Source organism: Quercus suber, unplaced genomic scaffold, assembly GCF_002906115.3.
Source record: "Quercus suber isolate HL8 unplaced genomic scaffold, Cork oak 2.0 scaffold_508, whole genome shotgun sequence".
Lineage (NCBI taxonomy): Eukaryota > Viridiplantae > Streptophyta > Magnoliopsida > Fagales > Fagaceae > Quercus > Quercus suber.
Window position 1 is genome coordinate 363,690 of NW_027069957.1, and position 23,539 is coordinate 387,228.

Sequence of the window (23,539 nt, forward strand, 5' to 3'; positions counted from 1 at the left end):
AATAAATATTTTTAGAAACATTTTAGGGAAAAAGAAAAAATCAACCGACTATTTTTACAGCTTTTTTATATTTCTCATAAAAGTGATATTAAAACACTCTAAAAAAAAAGTGGTATTAAAACATTCTTATTAATATTAAATACTCTAAGTGCATCCGTTAACAGGACCCATAAACAAATGACAAGGATACACTAATTAGGACAATCTTTTAGTAAAAGTTAAATACCTTTGACTTGGGATCTACTTGGTCTACCTTTGAGGTTCCCCAAACTAACAAAAGTATTTTCTTATCAGTTATGGTTCCTTAATGACTTCTTCCATACTTATTCTCTCTTTTGGGGATTCCATTGAACATAAAATTCCAATGTTAAAGATTGAGAGTAAGAACTTTTGCATGTTGGCATCAATTTGCATAAACTCCTCATTGTTATCAGCTTCTTCTACTTCAATTTCATTGGCATTGTCATCATTGTTATCAGCTTCTTCTTTTGCCATTATTTTTGTAGTTGCTGCTCCCATTTCTATAGCTTCCCTTAGTAAAAGCAGTGGGTCGACAATTTGAACAAGTCTTTTTGGTAGTGCCATCTTAACAAAGTTATGGAGATTCAAACCATCTCTAAACATATCATTAGTGGGCCTCCTTCCAGTGAACATTTCCAACACAAGGACTCCAAAGTTATATACATCCCCTTCAGCTGATGCCTCACCACCAACGCCATACTCTACAGCTCATAAAACGTAAAAAAATTTAGCAATTCTCTACATATAATGAAAACATGGATTGGAGTCCTACAAAAGCAAAGTCAAGAACATGGAACAAATCTATATTAAAAGGTAATAAGAAAAATGTCATTACTTCTAAAATGGAAGGAAGTTATTCGTAGCTTTACCAAAGGGGTCAAATTAGTACTTCTTCTTTTTTACCTTGCTGCTTCATTTTGATTTAGGAAATATATGCGTAGAAAGAAGATATGAAGCTTAGTAAAAGGATTGCAAATTGAAAAGTCCATCAGCAAATCAACTTAGGCGTCTCTCAGAGTTTAAGTCAAATTTAAATCTTATTTTTACTTCAAAATTTTCAATTTTATGATAAATATAAAATTAATTATGTGCTTGTGTGTTTATCCACGTGAATATGTGTTGTATAGCCGATAGATCCCTCTAACCCGATTGTACTTGTATGCTTTTGGGAAGAATCATTAGTAGTTGTGAGCAGCCTTGCTAAACCAAAATCACTTACATGAGCAATCATCTCATTATCAAGAAGAATGTTACTTGGCTTTAAATCACAATGAATGATTTTTTGCTCACAATGATTGTGAAGATAATTTAATGCAGAAGCCACATCCATTGCAATAGTAAGTCTTTGAAGAAAGCTCAAATTTTTTGATTGATTTTCACTATCTACCACTGGATGAAGCCACATATCTAAGCTGCCATTTATCATGAATTCAACTAGAGCTTTGAATTCATCACCATTATAATTTATACTGGAGCAACATGTTAAGATCTTTACAAGATTTTGGTGCCGAATATTTCTTAACACATTGCATTCAGCTATAAAACTCTTGGGAGCTCCTTTTGTTTGAAGGTTTAGGACCTTTACAGCCACTAATCTTTCATCTTGCTCAAGAACTCCTCTATAAACTACTCCAAAACTACCAGATCCAATCAAATTGTTGAGAGAAAATCCATTTGTCGCTTGATGGAGCATTTTGTACGAAATTGTTGGAAGGAGATCAATATTTGAGACTTCAGATGATGGTTTCTTTTTTGGTTTTTTCCTCCAATAAAGAACAAGAAATGATGAAACTAGAAGAGTACATGTAACAACACAAACAATTGTGATTGTTAATCTAGAAGCACAGGACTTTCTTGATCTCATAGCTTTGAAGCATGTTGGTAGTTGCAATTGTGGAATACCGCCACAAAGTTTATTGTTTCCAATCACTGATATTGTATTTACATTTCTGAAAACTCGTTCTATTTGTAGCTCACCCTGAATATCATTGAATGAAATGTTCAAAAATTTTAGGAATGAAAGCTTCCCTAGACCCTTTGGAATCAACCCTGATAAGTTGTTTATTGAAACATCTAAATATTCAAGGCTTTTCAAAGAAGCCATGGATGATGGTATGGTCCCCTTTAAAGAATTCCCTTGTAGATATAACTCATTTAAGTTCAAGCAACTCCCAATTGTCAACGGAATTTCAATAGACAAATTGTTTTCAGAGACATCCAGGAAATTTATATTTTTCAAATTGCCTACTTCAACAGGTAATTTGCCATTTAATGAGTTGTATGATAGATTGAGTAATATTAACAAGGAAAGATAAAAAACTTGAAGAGGTATGACTCCACTAAGGTAATTTTTTGAAACATCTAGCCACAACAAATTTTGGCATTTACCAATACTTGGAGGTAAGCTTCCTTCTAAATAGTTATGAAATAAATAGAGCTCTACCAATTCAGTGAGGTTGCCTAAGGAGTTTGGGATTTTCCCTGATAATTTGTTTTCAAATAAGTACAATCCTTGCATTTTCTGGAACATGCCAAAATAAAGAGGTATGACACCAGTGAAAAGATTGTACCGCGTGTCGAAAACAATTAAGTTGATTAGATTCTCCAATGTTGCAGGAATAGATCCAGATATTTGATTGACTCCAATATATAAATAAGTGAGTTGGGTTGTCAAGTTGCCTATAGAATTGGGTAAAACACCTTCAAATTGGTTTCCATCAATATCCAACGTGTTCAAATTGCTACAATTTCTTAAAGATGTTAAGAAGCCCAACTCCTTTCCTATGTTTGCTGGAAGGGTACCACTTAGTTGGTTTTCATGAAGTCCCACGGTGCTTATAGATGATATATTACTTCCGCAATGGAAGGAAAATGTACGAAAATTTTGCCCCGAGGGGCCAAATTACTTCTTTCTTTTTCTTTTTGCATGTTCAATTTGATCGAAATATATGCATACAAAGAAGATATGAAGCTTAGCCAAAGGATCGAAATGTCCATCACCAAATTAATTTAGGCATTTCTCAAAGTATGAATCTTATTTTTGCTATTAATTATTTTATTTTAAATTTTATGTAAAATTAATTATGTGCTTGTATGTACTCAAGTGAATATTTGTTATAAGAGACAAAGAAATAGTAAGCAAGAGAGTATGTTAATATGTTTATACTAAATTTACGAATATTAAAAAGCTTATATGCTAAAAAATACAAGTAGTTAATTCTTATCTTTTGATAAATTGACAAAGCGAAAAGCAACATATTACAGGACTGTTAAGAATTTAAAACTAAATAAGAGAGGTTATACCTGTAGCAACATAGCCGAGTACTAGTACACTTCTGGGAAGAATCATTCGTGCTTGTGAGGAGTCTTGCTAAACCAAAGTCGCTTACATGAGCAACCATCTCACTATAGAGAAGAATATTGCTTGGCTCTAAATCACAATGTATGATTTGTTGCTGACAATGTTTGTGCATATAATTTAATGCAGAAGCCACATCAATTGCAATAATTATTCTTTGAAGAAAGCTCAAATTTTTTGATTGATTTTCGCAATCTGTCATTGGATGTAGCCACATATTTAAGCTCCCATTTGTCATGAATTCAAATACAAGAGCTTTAAATTAATCGCCATTATAATTGATACTGGAGCATCATGTTAAGATCTTAACAGGATTTAGGTGTCGAACATTTCTTAAGACATTGCATTCCACCACAAAACTCTTGGTAGCTCTTTTAGTTTGAAGGTTTAGGACTTTTACTGCAACTAACATTTCTTCTTGATTAAGAACTCCTTTGTAAACTGATCCAAAACTACCAGATCCAATCAAATTATTGAGAGAAAATCCATTAGTTGCTCAATGAAGCATTTTGTACGAAATTGTTGGAAGGAGATCCATCTTTGAGACTATAGAAGATGATTTCTTTTTATATTTTTTCCTCCAATAAAAAAATGTGAAATGATGAAACAAGAAGGAGACATGCAAGTGCAACCACACAAAAAATTGTGATTATTGTTCTAGAAGCAAGAGACTTTCTTGATTTTGTAACTTTGGGGCATTTTGTGTAGTTGTAATTGTGGAATACCCCCACAAAGCTTATTGTTTCCAATAATTGATATTGCATCTACATTTCTAAAAACTCTAATAGTTGGTAATGGGCCCTCAATATCATTGAACGAAATGTTCAAGTATTTTAAATATAAAAGTTTCTCTAGTCCCCTTGGAATAAATCCAAATAAGTTGTTTCGCGAAACATCCAAAAGTTCAAGGCCTTTCAAATAAGACATGGATGAAGGTATGATTCCTTCAAAGGAATTCCCTTGTAAGTAGAGGTTTTCTAAATTCAATAAAGGTGCAAATGCACTTTTAGTCCCTACATTTTGACTTTTTTACATTTTGGTCTCTACATTTTAAATTTACCACTTTTAGTCCCTAAACCAATTAGCGCGTGTCAAATCAGTCCTTGCCGTCAGCTAACTAACAGAAAGAGCTGACGTGGCTAACGACACTATTAAAATAATATTAAAAAAACCTAAAATACAATTTAATTAAAATTATTTCTTAAATAACAAAAATCATTATCTTTTTAATTCTTATTCTTTTTTTTTTTCTTTAACGTCAGTCATCAAATTTTTTAAAAAACCCTAACCAACTTTATTTATCTCTAATTCTCTCTTTCTCCCTCTCCCTTTCTCTCTTCGGCCTCCATGGACGTAATCTCCCTCTGATCTCAAAATTCTCTCCACTATAGCTCCATGGCCGGAGCTCACAAGGTCGGCCTTCTTCTCCACCACGCATCGCCAATCTAACCTAAGCTTTTCCTAGTCTAAAAATCCCATCTCCGCTCAAAACCTTACACCCAATCTCAACCAACGGTGAGCAAATCAAGGGCTGATCTTCGAGGTTTTGATTATGGAGACCATGGGGTCTTGATGCGAAGAAAATAATGGGAAAATTTTGGAGTCTTGCTGGTGGGTGTTATGAAAAACGGATCGGTGGTTGGTGGCTGTGGTGTTGTGAACTCCAAGTGGTGGTGGTTGTGGATTGGTTTCGTTTCATTGGTTGCAGTGGGTTTGTTGTTGGTGTGGGTCGATTGGTTTGTTTGTTTTGGTCTTCCTTTGGTCGGTTGGGTCCTTTGATGATTTTGGCTTGGGTTGATGATAGTGGGTTTTCTCTAAGATTGGTGGCTGTGGCATTGTGAACCCCAAGCAGTGGTGGTTGTTGATTGGTTTGGATTCGTTGGTTGTGGTGGGTTTGATGATTTTTCTGGGTTGGTTTTTTAATGTGGGCTTGATAATTTTTTCATGTTGAATGTTTCGGTGGAGGATAGGAATTTTGTATGAATTTTTGCATGTTTATTTGGTAAGAAAATACAAGAAAAGAAAAGAAAATCTTAGATTGTTTTAATTTTCTGGGCAATCTGAAGAACATGAAGAACATCTTACCCATTTTTATTCCGAAAATAATGAAATTTTTTTTATTTAGTTAAAATTAATAAATTAATTTTTTTTTTAAAATTTAGATGTGGCATTTTTAATGCCAAAATAAATTTTTTTATTATTATTTTAATAGTACCATCAGCCACGTCAGCTTTTTCCGTTAATTGGCTGACGGCAAGGACTGATATGACACGCGCTAATTGGTTTAGGGACTAAAAGTGGTAAAATTAAAATATAGGGACCAAAATAGAAAAAAGTCAAAATGTAGGGACTAAAAGTGCATTTACGACTTCAATAAATTTCCAATTGTTATGGGAATTTCACTAGACAAGTTGTTTTCAGAGACATCTACAAAATAAATATTTTTCAAATTGCCAACTTCAACAGGTAATTTGCCACTAAATGAGTTGTAGGATAATTGAGTAATAGCGACAAAGAGAAAAGAGAAAAAAACCTGCTGAAGTATGGCTCCACTGAGGTAATTTTAATTTGTGAAACATCCAATTGTTGCAAACTTCGGCAATTACCAATAGTTGGAGGTATGCTTCCTTCTAAATTGTTTTGAGAAAAGTCCAATTCAACCAATTGAGTGAGGTTGCTAATGGAGCTTGAAATTTTCCCTGGCCAATTGTTCCCCTATAAATACAATCCTTGCATCTTCTGAAACTTCTCAAAATAAGTAGGTATCACACCTGTGAAAATATTCAAATTCATGCCCAAGCCAATTAAGTTGATAAGATTTTGCAACGCTGCAGGAATTGTTCGTGATATTTTGTTGCTCCTAAATACAATTCAGTAAGTTGTGTTGACAAGTTGCCAATAGAATTGGGCAAAACACCTTCGAATTGGTTTCCTTCAATTTCCAGTGATTCCATTTTGCTACAGTTTCTTAAAGACATTAAGAAGTCCAAATCCCTTCCTAATTTATTGTCAGTTAGACTTAGGTATTCAAGATATAGTAGATATCCCAAATTAGTCGGAAATGATCCCACCAAGTTGTTAAACCCTAGGCCAATTATTTGAAGCTTAGATGCATTGCATAAAGAAATAGGGATTGGCCCAAAGAATTTATTGTAACCAAGTTCGAATAATTTGAGATTAGGGAGAGTGAGGCCTATGTTTGCTGGAAGAGTTCCAGTAAGTTGGTTATATGAAAGTCCTAATATGCTGATAGATGACAAATTGTAGAGACAGGAAGGACCATACCGGTCAGTTTATTAACTCCAACTGCGAAAACTGATAAGCTTTTCAAACGACCTATGCTCTCTAGAATATTTCCCTCTAAATTATTAGAGGCTACCCAAAAATGTACGACCAACGAAAGATTTCCCAAGGAAGGTGGGATTCGTCCTATCAACGTGTTTTCTGGAACTTGGAAATAAAGAAGCTTTGACAGAGAGCCAAGCTCCATTGGGATTTTCCCAATAAGTTTGTTCCATGCTAAGTACCTTACCCTGAGTTCGAAGCAGTTGGTCAAACTGGCTAGAATTTCACCTCCTAGTGTGTTATTTGAAAGATCGAGATGTCGCAGGCGGAACAAATGACCAACTTCCTTTAGAATTTCACCATAAAAGTTGTTGTTTCGGAGGTTGATGGCTCTAAGAAATCTGAGGTGTCCAATGTAAGGTGTAATAGTTCCATGCAATTGTTTCTCAAAAAAAAAAAAAAGTTCCATGCAATTTATGCCCCTGTAGTGCCAAAGCCGTGACTCTTTTATGGTGGTGGCCACATGTAACTCCATACCAGTTGCAAAACTAAATAGAATGATTCCATGAGTTCAAGACTCCAGTTGGGTCATTAGGAATGGATTCTTTGAATTTGAGCAAAGCCAAACGATCGGTACGTCTTGTTTGTTGGAGTGGCAGAAGAAATGGCAGGATGCAAGCATAGTAAGGTAATTATGGTAAAGTGTAGAAACATATGAAGGTATGAAGAGCACAATGTAGGAAATTGGGGTTGTGAAGTTTCATTGGTTTGGAAAAGTAGGAAATTAGTGAAATTTTAGTGCAAGGCAGAGTTAGTTATACAAGTTTGTATTATATATATTGGCTCCTATAGTTATGGTGTAGACGTAAATTGTACGCTTTTAAAATGATGACATTCACAAACATTTTCCTGCCTCAGTTAACGGTCAAGCAAGTGAAAGTTTGGTTGCTCTACCTTATTATTCTGCTTTTAAAATGATAACATACACAGACATTTTCCATTATGATTAATTATTCTACTTTCACTTTCTTGGGAGCGTATCACGTTGATAGCAAGTAGCAACTACTATTAATTTTGATCACTTACTCAGTGCACCTCTCTCTCTCTCTCTCATTCTCTAGCTTTATATTGATGAGTTAAGGTCTACTGCATATTTTCATTAGTTTCATATGAGTTAAGGTCTACTGCATATTTTCATTAGTTTCATATGGTTGAAATTGTGTGGAAAGAAACAATGCTGAATAGGTATTGTCATAAACTATTTGGTGATTATGAACTATATATAAAATCGTTTTGAGTACAATGTTTTGTTGACAAACATTCATTTTCCTAAAATTTTGAATTAAGTCCCGTGATAATCTGTTGTTTAATGCATACTTCTCAAGCTATTATGAGTAATATAGTCAATGTTTTAGGGATGGATTATTGGTTTAGGCTTTACGTCATTCATGAAATGATTTCTTGAATTAATATTTGTACATATTTAACACAGGCAATTGCTTTTGCCTTTTTGAAAATAATTTGTATTTTAAACCTGCTTATTCAATTTCTTTACATTCTTTCCTAGGATTCATTTCTTCTTTTTGGATTTAAGCTTACAGTAATGATCCCAAAAAATAGGTGATTAGATGTACGAAATATCAATCGTAATTTTAATTAGAATAAATTTTTATAAAATGCTCTAATGTAGAAAAATATCAATTTTCAAAAGCTTGCGTAGTAACATTAGAAAACATTAATAAACACCAAAAGTTTTGATTTTATATTATATATAGACACCAATCAGTTTTTGGTGTAAGGGGTGATCGAACCTTAGATCTCTTATATAACTATCAGAGATTTTACCAGTTGAATTAATTGGAACTCACTATGAAATCCCATCTTTAGATGACTCCGTTGTTAATTATATAACCTACTACTTGAACTTTTTTTTTTTTTTTCCTGTTTTGAGAAACAAATATATACACAAGAGAGAGGAAAATAGATTCTAACAAAGACTTAATATTTGATCTTAATTTATTTAAAATTTAAGTTTTAAAATATGCTTAAGGTTTTTTTTTTTCCCTATTTTATTTAAGCATAATTTATTAGCGAATATAGACAAGTTTTTTTTTTTTTTTTTTTTTTTTTTTTTTTTTTTTTTTTTTAAGTTGAGTTCCAAAATGAATTTAAATATGGTTTTAAATTAAAACGGACCACAAAATTGGAAAAAAGATTCTGTTTATAGTTTTTATTGAACCGGTTGATTTGATCCAATTTTTAGAACATATTCTAAAAAAATTAAAAAAAAAAAAAAAAAAGCCCATAAATCACTTGAACAAAAAAAGAAAAAAAGAAAAAGCCATAAACCCCTATCTCTGACAAAACTTTTCCCTCACATTCCCAACCGTACCTCACTCTTTTTCAACTCCTTGAAGAGGAGCAAGGAGCTCTCCTGAGAACGAAATTGGAATTTAACCATAAAAATCCAACTATGTAGTTAATAGTCACTAGTTTCAAACTATATTTTTTACTAACATTTCGAGTCTAAGAAACTCAATTTAGGACCTATAAATCGAGTTTTTAAAGGTCGATTTTCATGTTTTGATCGGGTCTGAGTTGACACTTTTTTCACGTGGCGACCACATGGAAATCGAGTTTTTAAAACTCGATTTATAAGCCCATATATACTGTCACCCAACACAGCAAAGAAAGAAATCAGAAATCATAAATCAGAGCAAAAAAAAAAAAAAAAAAAACTGAAGAAGAAAGCCCCAGGCAGCGGCGACCTAGGCCAGGCAGCGGTAACGAGGCCGCGCAAGGCCCAGGCCTCGCGCGAGCCCCAGGCGGCGCGACGACCTAGGCTGCGCGCGAGGCCTGGCCGTGCGACCCAGGCTTGCGCGCCGCCTGGGTCGCGCGAGGCCCGGGCTCGCGCAGGCTCGCGCGGCCAGGCCTCGCGCGCCGCTTGGTTCGCGCGCCACCTGGGCTCATGCGAGGCCTGGCTGCGTGACCCAGGCCGCGCGTGAGCCTAGACCGCGCGGCCTCTTTCTCTCTCTCTGATCTGGTCTTTCTCTTTCTCTCTGATCTGATCTGGTCTTTCTCTCCCTCTCTGATCTGATCCGGTGAGGTGAGGCGCTGAGACTTGAAATTTTTTTGGTTTAGAAATCGAGCCTTTGAGACTCGATTTCCACGTGGTTGCCACGTGAAAAAAATGCCACATCAACCCATGAAAATCGAGTCCCAAAAACTCGATTTATAGGCCCAAAATCGAGCCTCTTATGCTCGAGATGCTACTATCTTATATACTTTCCGAACCGGGCCAACTAACTATAAAGTTTGATAGTTATGCCTAGTTACCCATATTCCCTGCTCTCCTAAACTGGCTGTGAAGTTCTCCAGGTCCCATTCTTCTTCTTCCATTCCCTTTTTTTTGGTTGCTTAGAAAAAAGGGGAATATTAGCCATGAAAATTCACACACAAACTTCTTCTTCTAATCAATGATTGAAACATAGAAATTCTAATTTCAATTCTAAAAGCCCAGTGAAAGGCCCTGCTTGGTTTAAAGTTTAAATCTTTCTCTCTCCTTTTCTCGTATAATGTCTGAAGTATAGAAACCTTATATTTTCATGTTTCTGTTAAGTTTGGACATTCTTGCTTTAGTCTCTGTCTTCTGCTTTTCATTATTTTTAGAAGCCAAGTTATTGGTACATTCAGAACCAGGAGAGTGGTCGAGAATTCAATAGAGAAATTTCAATGCTGGTGATGAAATTTAAAGTCTAGGCCTTTAATTCTTGCTTTGGACATAGTGTTTATGGGAGCATTTTTAATGGGTTTATGGTGGAATCAGAATTTGGTTTTGTTATAAGGTGGGTGGTGAGAATTTTTGGCAGGATGATGTTGATGTTATAGAAGTTTGTAGCTTTATTTTTTGGGGGTTATTTAATTTTGTTCCAGGTTTAAGAATGATATGTAGCATAGAGAAACCTACATTTTCTGACATTGATATTGCCAAAAAGATGAAGCTGAGCTTCATACGTGGATGTTTTCCTTCTAATTTATGGATCTTTGTTAAACCCTCTATATGTACCAATCTTCTTCGACCCATTTGCTTTTCTTCAATGTCATCCCCACCCACTTCTTTTAAGCCTTAAATTCCTCTCTTTCTAAGACCACCACTGCACTCAGCTTCTGTTTCTGACCTCCGAAATGGCATGATTGGGCCAAAAATCTTGCTTCTTCGGTTGGGACAACCTTTCTAGACTCCGACAATGGTCCAGACTCGGATCTATTGTGCAGGGAGCTTAAGTGGCTCATGGAAGATGCAATTGAGGATCACACTGTGTTTTCCCAAATGGGTATTGAAAACAATCAAACAAATGTAAGATTAGGGACGGGCATAGAAGAGCTTTACAATCTGTGGAAGAAGAGGATTGAAGAGAGGAGGCCTTTTCAGTATCTAGTTGGGTGTAAGCACTGGAGGGACTTGGTGTTGAGTGTCCAAGATGGGGTTTTGATTCCGAGACCTGAGACCGAACTCATTGTTGACTTGGTGGCTGATGTGGTTTCAAATAATGAAGGATTAAGAGAGGTATTAGAGGTTTCAATATCAGTGTTGATTACTTAATAGGTTTTCTTTAAATTAAATTTACTAACTTGCACAACTCTCCTCATCTATATCTATATATTACTAAAAGCTGAAGCGTAGCATTTAATGTTGCTACGCTCCCATTGAGCCATGTCAACAGCCATGTCATTATCAATTTTTTACCAATTTTTTTATACAATTTTTTAACATTTAAAGTGAATTAAAAACTCTATTATATTACAATCAAAATATCATATTTAATTTATCTTTTTTTTAATTATTCTTATTTATTATTAAATTTTCAATTCCATTTTAACTTTTCATATCCCCACTACTCTCTACCTTAACTTTCTTCAACCTTTCTCATTCCATTTCAACTTTTTTTGGGGAGTTGTGGGAGGGTCATTGCAACAGATTTAAGCCCTGTCGCACTGTCCGTGGCAGCTTTTAATGTGCAGAAGTATGGTCTTCAGGTTAGTGAATTTATCATTTTAATGTAATGGTTCCAATTTCAATAATTTCTCATGAAAACTCACTAACAATGATAGTGTTCATCCCACAATCCATATACTGGACCATGTTACATGTTGAAATGAAATGCAGGAAGTTTTTAATTTGCTTCTAGTAAATCATATATTCAACATAGAAAGTAAAAGATAGTCTCCAACTTTTTATTTTTATAGGTAAGATAGTCTCCAATTTTAGATCATCTATTTATTCAACATACGAGTGGATCTTTTTATAATAGAGTGGCTAAATTTTCAATTCCTGTGTACTAGGGCGTCCCTTTTTTGATATCAATAAATCTTATCACTTATCAAAAAAAAAAATTTTACTTTAGCCAGCAACTTACAAGTCCTCCATTTTTGCTCGTGAATGTACTGCTACTATATGTAATGAAATTTACTGAAAGATTATGTTTAATAAGATGGCCAAAGCCTTTACAGCATTCTTGATTCCCTTTTTAACCAAACCCTAGCCACTTATATGCCTCCTATAATAAACTGTAGCCCCAATTATCATGGCTGTAGTAATTGTGTCCTGTGTTCTTGTGGTATTAGAGGGTTCAATATCAGGAATGCAAGGGAAATCTTTGTTGATTACTTAATAGGTTTTCTTTAAATTAAATTTACTAATATGCACAACTCTCCTCATTATTTATAATCTTCAATTGCATTATCAAGTCATCATCTAAGGTTCCTAACGCAAATGCACTTATAATGGCTAAACACAGTCATTTTCCTGGGACTTTCAAAAAAACCTTGTAAGTGATCAGTAATAATTTTAACTACCAGACACCTTTTGGATAGTGTTTTTTAAAGAAACCAATGTCCAAATTATTTGGACTTCAAAAAAAAAAGGGGGGCGGGGGGGAATAATTTTCTTTAGTAGTTATCAAATTTGCTTTTCTTTTTCTTCCTTTTCTCCATTTCTTAGAAGGCATTCAGATGTTATAAATGAAAGTTCAAAGAATACTAAATTATTTTTCATTGGGGGGGATGAGGTAAATCTGTGATGTTTATTGTTAAAACAACACCACAAATAGTCAACCGGATATGCAATGAATGCTGAGATCAAAATTTCCTCTAATGTAGCTCAAAGTTCTAAATAACACCCTGCAGCTCTAAGTGCTCTCAAATTAAGAGGCATGAGAAGAAGAAAAGGCTGAAAAGAGCTTTGGCATATTTTTTCTTCTTTGGGATTGGTGGCACATTGATGCAATAATTTGCTCTTGGTTTGACAGCAATTGGAATTAGAGGGAGGCTTTTGGAAATTTAAGTAACATTGGGGGATTGATTGCTCAGTTTTAAACTTTAGTGGGACAATGCAGCTCAGTTGATATGGTAAATGTATGTAATTAGCCTTTTATTTTACTATGAGAAATTAAAGCGTATTAATTTTTTAGGTTTCTTAATTTTCACTCTCATCTTTTTCCCCTCTTTCCTTCCAGCAAAATAGAATATCTCTGATTTATTTTCTTTCTTCTGCACTTTATTACAAACCACTCAGGATGTAATTGAATTAAGGCAAGGATCATGGTTCAAACCATTGAAGGATGTGGAAGGAAAACTTGCAGGTATTGTCAGTAATCCACCATACATACCGAGTGACAATATCCCTGGGCTACAAGCTGAGGTTGGTAGACATGAACCGAGACTTGCATTAGATGGTGGTCTAAATGGCATGGATGATCTTCTCCATCTTTGCAATGGGGCTGCTTTGATGTTAAGACCTGGTGGATTTTTCATTTTTGAGGTACTGATCTTTTAATACCTAGAAGCCAGAGTTCAAAATTTTAAATGATCATACTACCTAATTTATATTATTTTTCAACATTTTCTCAATGATAATGTTATAGAAATAATTGAAATTGCAATATCTGCAAGGTTTTTTTTTTTTTTTATCTTCTGTGTGTTAAAATAAAAAAAATTTACACTGGATTTTACTTTGAGGTTAGATTTGTAAATTACAAGAGGTTGAGCCTTAGTGCGATGGCTAGTGCCTTCCACCAAAAGCAATAGGTTGTGGGTTTGAGTCTAGGAATCAGGCCCTCCTAACAAATTTGGGGGTAAGGTTGCTTACCATGACCTCTTTTAGACCCCAAAAAAATGGGAGTTATGTGCATTGGGTACAACCTTTTTTTGATTTGTAAATTATAAATGTTAAATTCCAGTGCTTGGATTAGCATAAGAAGGGATTTCTAACAAATTTGGAGGTAAGGCTACCTACTATGACCTCTTTTAGATCCCACAAAAGCAGGAGCTATGTGCATTGGGTACAACTCTTTTTTGGATTTGTAAATTATGAATGTTAAATTCCAGTGCTTGGATTAGCATAAGAAGGGATTTCAACAATCCCCAAGGAACCTGAACACATCAATTCATAGTATCAAAGTCCCAAGTATGGACTCCATCATCAGCTGTTGTAGAAATTGTACTTGTGAGAAAATGGGTGCTGCTACACACGGATTGTACATGCATTAGTGTGGGTAAAGGAATGAGATGGGAGCCTGATGCATCTATTGTTGAATGCATACTGACAGATAAGTTTAACAAAGAAATGAAGCACTCTGGTGAGTTAGGAATGGTCAAATTTGATCCATAAGCACAGGAAGGTTTTTGAATGGGAAGCCCCCTCCCAACCTTGGTTGTAGAGGCTAAAACCCTCTGATACATGTCAAGAATTAGCAGATCTGATTGTAGGCTGTCATGCGAGGTAGTCACCAAAGATGATACAAGAAAAAAAGGACCTGGGTAAGGTACTAACTTGGCTCTCTGCAAATGATATTGTCAATGTCTATATGACTTATTGGTGAAAAGGACAAGAACTTGACAGGAGACTAGGAAAGAAACAGAACTTGAGATGTTGATATGGGGATAATGAGAAGTTTAATGGGTCTGGAATCAGGATGGTTGGCTGTGCTATTAGGATTCTTATATGGCTAATGCTGTTCTAAAAATACTATTAACAATGGTGTTATTTTAGTGACTTTAATATCTAGTTTGGATGAGTTCTGTTCTGGAACCTAACACCTCTGCCTTGAACCAATCCCCAAATTTAATTTGGTTGTGTCTTTATAGACCATATTGGAGTCCTTCATTGGGTCAAAATGGTTCAGAAACCATGTTTTTCTGGGTAATTGCCAGGTGTGCGCATACCTCAACCCTTGTCCTTGTTGCATGGCTTCTAGTGGTTTCATTTATGAGGAAGTCTAAATGCTTTTCTTTTCCCTGTTGCATGGCTTCTAGTGGTTTTATATGTGAGGAAGTCTCAGTGTCATTCTTATGCTTTTTCTTTTTTGGGTGGTTTGTGTCTCTCCTTTTTGTCTATTAATGTTACATTTTCAATATCTAGGGGGCACAAATTATTTAATTTTACGTTCTCCCATGTTATGCCATATGGTTTATGCTAAAGTATTTCATACTCCTTTACAATACTTGCGTTTTTTGAGCTCATTAAACATAATTTATATTTTACCCCTCCTTTGGATTTCTTTTTTTGTTAAGTAATGTCAATTTAGTGAAAACAGAAAGTGTATATAGGAAGTATACAGTTAAAAAAAAATAAAAAAACACCAATGAAAAATAGACACAAAGAGGAGAGAAAGATAAAAACAAAGAAATTAACGGCGAATAAGAAAAGAATCACAAACTCCATCAAAGAATATGCCTAGAAAGTATAGGATTTTGAACTCCATTCATAAAGGGTCTTCAAAAACATTAACTTAAAATTAGGCAAAGTTAACTCCTTTCCCATAAATGTAGACCGACTCTTCTCCATCCAAGTGCACAACATAAGACAGGCAAGAATGGAACCCTGCACTTCCTTGAATCTACAGAATTTCAAGGCTCCTTTCCAAGACTCCAACATTGGCATAACATAACTTGGCAATTTGGCATCACCCAAGTGATCCTAGGCAATATAAAAAACCCACAGGTCACAAGCAATAGGACAATGTAACAGGAGATGACTTGCTAACTCACCATCAGATTTGCACAGGCAGCACCAGTCTGCTACGATAAAAACCCTCTTTCAAAGATTACCCATCACCTATATATTCCCAAGAGCCATCTCCCAAACAAAGAATGCAATACTAGGCAGGGTTAGCGTTTTCCATATGCATTTCCAAGGAAATTGGATTGGATTTAATTTACAGCCCTTACTTGAAACACTCTATAATTACTTTTAACCTGGAATCCAGTCTTAGGTGATAGAAGTGAAACCAATCTACTGGGACTTGTAGGGGTTACCTTCACTGCATACAGATCATCCAAAAAATTGGGCCGTAGAATCTAACTCCCAGTCTTGTGCCTCTAAGATGAAGACAGGTTTCCAATGCACCTGACCATTTACCCAATCAAATAGTCTGAAACCAAAGCCTCTTTGTCTCTGGCAAACCTGAACAGCTCAGGGTATCTATCCTGGAAAGTTTCATTGCTATCCCAATGATACTGCCAAAACAAAACTTGGGAACCAACCCCCACCTCAAAACGAGTGTATGAAGCAAACTTCTCCCAACCCTTCCTGATATTTTTCCATGGGCCTACCCCAGAAGGACCTTTTACCATTCTAGAGTACCTCTGACATCAAGTAGTACTGTACTTGCTCTATCAATAACCTTTTGCTGTTTTGCCACAATGACTTCTGTTCCAAACGATACCTCCACAGTCATTTCCCAAGCAAAGCTAGGATAAAAATCAGCAGCTTTTGAATGCCTGGTACCCCTTGGATTGGATTGCACATAGTAGACTAATAAACAAAATGGAATTTATGCTCCCCATGAAGCCCGCCCCACAGGAAGTCTGTATTTTTTCCAACTTGTTGGCTACACTAACAGGAATGGGGATTAGGAACAAGGAATTGGTAGGGAGACTTGAAAGTGTACTCTTGATTAAAGTTAGGCTAATAGGCTTCCTCTAGATTATTTCCTCTCATTTCATTTGCATTTGGTTTCACTTTTTCCTACAATGGGTGGAATATGAAATGATAGTAGAATGTATTAACTTTAAATACTCTTATTATTCTCATATCATCATTTACTACATATAGATACATATTGAATAGATGAAAAAAATTTCTTGTAGCCATTACTCATAACAAAAATAATAGTAATAAACATCTTATAGCATCATATGTGGAATAGACTTCTACACGGTACAGTTTTGACAACATTGATTAACAGGGAACTCTTAAATTAAATTGTGTAAAAAAAGGGGCAAACCATGGATGCTCATAAGAAAGACTTTGCTTCTAAAATGAAAAAATGGTGTACCCCGTGCACAAGACTCATTTTGTAGTCTAGGAGAGGTAATTGATAGGTAACCTTATTCCCAATTTTAGAGAGGCTAATTCCTAGACTCAAACTCATGATACATTGCTCGGGGTAGATGGCACTTACCACTGCATCAAGGTTTGACATCTCTTGCTTCTTATCATGAAATGAGCTATAAATCACACCATGTTTAATCAAAGAACCAACTGTTTTGCTATGATAATTCTTTCAAGTAGGACGAGTACATGAAAAGGCAAAAATTCTGATACAAAGTTGATTTCCTTTTCTTTTTTTGGGTCTTGTTCTCTTCCTTTGAGTCAGTAAACTTGATGTGTGTTTTATCATAGATTTCCATATACTGCACATATAATTCATACCGTTGCCTTTTTCTATGGATTATGCAGGCATAGAAGTAATAAAGAATTTGAAGTAAAGACTGTCATGAGGAAAGAATACAATTCCTCCATTTCAACTCCCCCTCCACCCTAACCCCAAAACATTGCACAAGCAGAAATGTTTTCTCATTGTCAATATGAACTCTTAAATATTTTAGTTGGAGATGACTAAGTAACACTGTAATGAATATTTTACAATGTTTTTGTGCATGTCTGTATATATATATACATATATTGTCAACATATAATTTATAAAGCTCATACCTATAATATGGTTGTGACTTAACCATTCACCCTTATTTCTGAGGAAAGACGCCATTTGATCCAAAGATTATTGATATCGCATCCTCATATTTATTTCATTACATTCATATCTTATGCAAAGCCAGATGTGACAATCTTTTCTCATTGATTCTTGACTTCTTTCACCCTACTCAATATCAGCTATTTCTAGGCTTTTGACCCCAACATAATTAAATCAGATGTGAAGTCACCAATTTTTTACTTAATTCTTGCTCTTAGAAGTGCTTAGCTGTGGATTCATGTTATAAAAGTTCATGGTTATTCTTGATCTAATCTATTACTTGTATTTATTTTCATTCTTTCCCGTCTCTGTAGACAAATGGAGAGAAGCAGTGCAAGTGTCTTGCAAAGTACATTGAAAATGACATTAGAGGGAGCTTCCACAGTTTGGACATAGTATCTGATTTTGCTGGCATTCAAAGATTTCTAACTGGATTCCATCAATGACCAATTTGATTTGTGCATGATCTTGTATATCAGCCATCAACTAGGAAACAAGGAGAGGAGGAAAGAAATCCTGGAAGCTCTACCATTGATTTTTGGCTACTGTGTTTGAGGCTTTATTTTTTGGGGAGGCAGTGGGGGGTGGAATTTTTTGTTGAAACTCTCTATCAAGTGACCAAAAAAAGGAAAACATAAATGTTGTATCCTTAGGCATTGACTCGGGTGGTATAGAGGTAGATAAATATGCTTTGTTTATTAGCAATGTGATATCAATACAATAATTGGAAGCTTATCCTATTGACTTCTACATTTCCTGTCTCACTATCTCAAGAAAATTGAAATCAAGAGACTTCTCCAATCCAAACATTTCTGTTTTGGATGAATGAGTTAGATATACAGAAGCAAAATCACAAAACATGCAGCATTCAAATGCAAATACAATCTTAACCACATCAACCAAACAACTAATAAACGCATATTCAATAAAAAGGACATGGTTTAGGATAGAATTACTGATATGAATATGTTCCCTAGTTATTACTTGGTTTTATTGAACTCTCAGCATTCCTTTTTAGCCAAGTTTGACAAATTGTGGCTTCCCATGCAGTCTGCAGATAATGTCACAGTAGTACTCAGTCTTCTCTTTCTAAGGAACTAAACACCCAACTGGATTATATCATCACATTTTCTTACATCCAGCAACAACCACTTCCACTAATTATTTCACGTGTATGGGAATTGATGAGGGAAATGTTATAAATCATCCCACAAGTTGAATCCTAGAGGCAAAATATAACCAGCTTGGGCTTGTAAACAAAGCTGTGTTTTATGCTACTTGTTATATACATGAAAGGAAAATAAGGCCTGGTTGTTTAGCTGACATGGCTAGGGAAATGCATACATTGACTAATTTTCCCTCTTAGTCTTTTCTAATGCAGTTTTCTTTATTTCCACTTTTCATTATGTTAGTGGCAACTGATAAGGACCACAGCATGAAAAAGCAAATATATGTATTTGATAGTAGACATAACCAAAAACAAAATGCAATAGAACTCAGGCAGTAAAAGAGAAATGATGAATATCTATAAACCTAAATAGCATTCAAAATGTACGTACAAAACCTCAATCCACTTGTATTTATAAAAAATTACTAGAGAACCCATCTTAAATTCACTTCACTCAACCTATAGGTTCCCTAAACTGAAATCAAATCAAGAGCTTGCATATTTCTCAGTCCAAGCTCGAGCAGTAGTCTCATACTTGGCTTTGTCAGTCTTGTACATATGAGCAATCTCAGGGACAAGAGGATCATCTGGGTTTGGATCTGTCAGTAGTGAGCATATCGACAACAGCACCTGCAACCAATTATTGTATTGATCAAACAATTTTTATCTTGAGTGAGGCACTAACTTATGCTTATATTTTTATTACTTTTAACACTGCCAAAGTGAATGACCAAGACCACTCGCTAAAGTTAAAGAACTAATGAATTACATTAAAATGATACCTTAGATATTGTAAGGGCAGGGCTCCATTGTTCTTTAAGAATGTCAAGGCAAATGCTTCCATTGTTGTTGATGTTAGGGTGGAAAACTTTTGTTGTGAATGAAACCTGCCAAATCACAATTAAGTTTGTCAATTGAAATGTATCCCCTTGACTATAACTGAAAGAACAGTCTGTAATTTCGCTAAACAATGCAACTTGAGCAAACCTTTTAAATTCAAGGTATATAATATTTATATGTCAATTCATGGAGACAATTTTAGTAATTTGCTTTTTCATTCTTTTTTTCTCTTTTGAAATGGACATCTCCATGAAAGCACATACATGTATATTTCTGTGTAACAGCTTTTTCATCATTTTCAACCAGTTTTGATTGGAAAGCATATTCACAAATAAACTGGGAGAACTAAAGGGTGGAAGATGTCTTAGAAAAACAAAAAAGAAAAAGCACGAATTCAGACTGTTCACATTGTATTTTGACCTCTTGGTAGTATCAATGAGACAATGACCATGGTGTCAACACAATCAAAGGAATACCACATATCTAGTCATAATATTCTAAATTGAAAATTATATTTCTATTGCGTTCTATCAATGAACAGATAAAAAGCTTGATTACAGGAAGGATAAAGATTATGCTCTACTTGATCTATCTCTTATCATAATTAATTTACATCTTTCAAAGTAAAGTTACAGTTAACTAGTTCAAAGGTTAAGGTACATACAAACAAGAAGACGCACGAATTGACAGGGACAGATACTCCTTAAGAATTCTACAAGCATACAAAAAGATTTAGTCATTACCTTTGGTGGCTTAAATGGGTAATCTGGTGGGAAGTGTATGTTAACCAAAAACACACCCCCATCATAAGGACTGTCTTGTGGACCAATTATTGTTGCTTGCCAATGAAACATGTCTTCTCCAATGGGACCTATAAACATGTGAAACTTAGATCTTGTAAATCAAAAACATTTTAATTATTAGTTAAATTTATAAAAGTCATTCAATGTAACTAAGTCAGCTTCTTTTTGTGAAAAAAGAGTCAATTTTGCTGGTGTTTTGGCATGCATTCATAATATGCTTAACACTGACAGTGATGAAAACAGAAGCGTGGAGCCTCAACATTTTACCACAAACCAAGAAAATATTTGAGTACTCCATTAAGTAGATTAATAGATAATTCCTTCAGCACTCGGAGAGAAAAAGTGGCAATCAAAGTAGTTCTGTAATGCAAATCTAACCAATATTTGACTTCTAAAAATTTTCCACTAAGGCTATGTAAGAAGGCAGAGTGTTATAAATCCAAAAAGAAGTAACATTATTGACAATGTATAACTAACACTGTATATGCAGATAAATCTTGAGAAATATAATTACTGACAATGCAAAGACAAAGTTTTGATAACAAGGATATTATTAAAGTTGTACATTGTCAAGTGTATAACATATGGTAACATAGTAAGAAAGAATGTCATAAGGGAAAACAATGAGCAGGTTTGGCAACAAACCAGCACTGCAAGAAACTGGAGGATCCCTCTTCAAATCCTTTAATTCCTTAAGAATACGTTTTGTAGCCATCACAGAATCTGTATATTTAAACACACAACAGCATGGCAACATGAGTAAAATATGTTACCAATTCTCATAAGATTACTCAATAAATGGAGAAAAATAAAACCAGAAGTAAAAGGATCGGATAATGGAAATATATAGAACATGTTCTCATGGTTAGGTGTAAAATCAGCAAGAATATTATAAGCATATAAAACCAAAATCATCAATAAAGGTGAAAGCCGGGCACAATTACACTGAGTAATATCTTTTGACAAAGAACAGATATATGAAGTGATGAACAACAACAATGCAATTGTAAATCTATAATAAATCCACTTACTTAGATAGGTAAAAATCAAATGATTATCTATTGTTATAAGATATAGTAGATGCATTTTATTGAAATATGTATGTATTCCTTCCAGATCTATTTTTTTGTATTAATGTCAATACCTCACCCCCCATAGTGCTAATGAGCTATATTATTACAACAAAGAAAGTCTCAATTGAGCTATAACCAATAGCTACTACCTAGCTTTAAAGCCATTCTACATATATTCTATATCTTCTACAACCAAACTTTTATAAAGTTTTCCAACTTCAATTATTATCTATTATTATACATAAGAACGCCTGTGGAATCTAACTCAGCACATCATCATTAAAAACTGAAAATCCTAATAAAAACACCAAGCATCTGTTAAAGTGCAGACATCTTCAAAGGAAATCAGAAAATAAATTTCCTGGTCTAGAATCTGAAGGTTACATGCATACAAATTTGACCTATTGCCCCCAAGCAATCAATTCCACACTCAAAATTATTAACATATATTCAAGTGCATATATAAATCCACATAAACTGTGCAAAACAAACTTCAAATTTGTTGGGCCAATCAATGACATTCTTATCAGACAATTAGATTGACTAGAAAACACCATGACCCTCAAATTTTGATCACATCAAGAACCAGAACCTGCAGTACTTCAGTTCAAACCTGGACATCAAAAACTCATAAGCAATCACTAAAAAAAACAATCTTTAGAATTTCAAGACGACCCACTAAACTCAAAAGTAAGACTTTTTGTTTTGTTTTTTGTACAGCCAAAGTTAATTTAGTACCTCAACATACTCGCAAATAATTAATTAATCCTATGTATATATCATAAACAACAATACTTTTTTCAAGATTAGGAACCAAAACTTTGTTAACATAGTTCCGAGGATTAAAAAGGGACTCCTAAAAGAGAATAGTACCAGTGAAAAAAAAAACAAACAATTCATGGAAGAAAAGAAGAAGTTTTTTAAGAATTTGTAGAGAAAATATTTGAAGTCAAAACAAACAGAAGACAAATTACAAAGAGTCAAGAAGTAAATCTTTAACATCAAGTTCAAGGTCTACCCAGTAAATTTATGGCCATATAGTAAGAGAAAAAGGCCATGAATACGTATATAAGCAACCAAACAGCTAACCCCATAAACCCTAATAGTCTAAAACAAAAAGAAAAGAAAAGAAAAGAAAAGAAAAAAACGAAACAAGTATTTGCAGAGAATATGGAGAAAGACCGTAGACAGTGGATGTAAAAGTGGGTATATACTTACATTGGGACTTGAAGCCTTGAACTGAATGAGTGTGAGAGTTTGTGCCAAGGAAGATCTGGTACAAAGCTCAAAGTTATGGAGTCCTAGGGTTTGTACCAACGTGCTTTTGTAGACTTTAAAAATTCCGAGTTGTACTAGTAGTATTAGACGTCGGCTTGATAAGTTTTTTACAAGGACGAATATAACCCCAAGAATTCTAGAAGTTACTAGTTTTTTCTTTTTTCCACTCTATATTTAAAAGTTCCCTATTGCTTTTAATTATTGGGAGGTTTGGATCTAATGTCTAATGGCATTGACATGTGTCTATTTTTAGATATATGTCGGCATCCGACCGGATTCAATTGCACTGGAAATACTGGACCTAATTTAAATCCTTAATTATGTGAACATGTTAATTTGGTTTGAATGTAATTAATTAATTATTATTGGCTAAATTGCAAATTTTACTCTTAAAATTTAAATGTACTTGGATTTTATAATAATGAAAGAATTTTGATTTCACCTTCTTAAGTCATAATAATGTTAGACATATAAACTATTTTACAAAAAATTTTATAAACTGTTGATGTGGTAAGTAATTATTGATAAATGAAAATGTGATATTAATGATGGACCTAGATGAAAACCAATAAAAGGTTGGCCATATCAACATTCTGCAAAAATGTTGTAAAATAATGTATGGTTATAGCATTACTCCTTAAATTATATTCCGTTTGCATAAGCAGTCTTTTTGTCTA

The 23,539-nt window shown here is 34.4% G+C and overlaps 2 protein-coding genes and 1 pseudogene across 2 annotated transcripts; 1 reads left to right on the plus strand and 2 right to left on the minus strand.

Moving 5' to 3' along the window:
• Window positions 1-294: 294 nt before the first annotated feature.
• LOC111996016 (probable LRR receptor-like serine/threonine-protein kinase At3g47570) lies at window positions 295-2,125 on the minus strand. The gene is made up of 2 exons (XM_065763472.1): window positions 1,177-2,125; window positions 295-722 (listed from the first exon to the last, which is right to left on the minus strand). Exons 1-2 carry the CDS (start codon window positions 2,123-2,125, stop codon window positions 295-297), a joined length of 1,377 nt encoding a protein of 458 aa, XP_065619544.1.
• Window positions 2,126-10,438: 8,313 nt separating this feature from the next.
• On the plus strand, window positions 10,439-18,461 carry LOC111996019 (uncharacterized; annotated as a pseudogene).
• Window positions 18,462-19,205: 744 nt separating this feature from the next.
• Window positions 19,206-22,910, minus strand: LOC111984662 (ubiquitin-conjugating enzyme E2-17 kDa). Its single transcript, XM_024016283.2, has 5 exons — window positions 22,803-22,910; window positions 21,157-21,234; window positions 20,452-20,579; window positions 19,651-19,755; window positions 19,206-19,498 (listed from the first exon to the last, which is right to left on the minus strand). Exons 2-5 carry the CDS (start codon window positions 21,224-21,226, stop codon window positions 19,355-19,357), a joined length of 447 nt encoding a protein of 148 aa, XP_023872051.1. The 5' UTR covers window positions 21,227-21,234; window positions 22,803-22,910; the 3' UTR covers window positions 19,206-19,354.
• Window positions 22,911-23,539: the final 629 nt, after the last annotated feature.

What these genes read in the sequence shown, in the direction of transcription:
- LOC111996016 (XM_065763472.1), bottom strand. Translation starts at nt 2,125, where the DNA reads ATGGCTTCTTTGAAAAGCCTTGAATATTTAGATGTTTCAATAAACAAC. An exon ending in TTCTTCCCAAAAGCATACAA is followed by an intron (nt 723 to 1,176) that starts GTACAATCGGGT and finishes TATGAGCTGTAG; the next exon opens with AGTATGGCGTTGGTGGTGAG.
- LOC111984662 (XM_024016283.2), bottom strand. Translation starts at nt 21,226, where the DNA reads ATGGCTACAAAACGTATTCTTAAGGAATTAAAGGATTTGAAGAGGGAT. An exon ending in TCCAGTTTCTTGCAGTGCTG is followed by an intron (nt 20,580 to 21,156) that starts GTTTGTTGCCAA and finishes ACATGTTTATAG; the next exon opens with GTCCCATTGGAGAAGACATG. An exon ending in CTGCCCTTACAATATCTAAG is followed by an intron (nt 19,499 to 19,650) that starts GTATCATTTTAA and finishes AATTGGTTGCAG; the next exon opens with GTGCTGTTGTCGATATGCTC.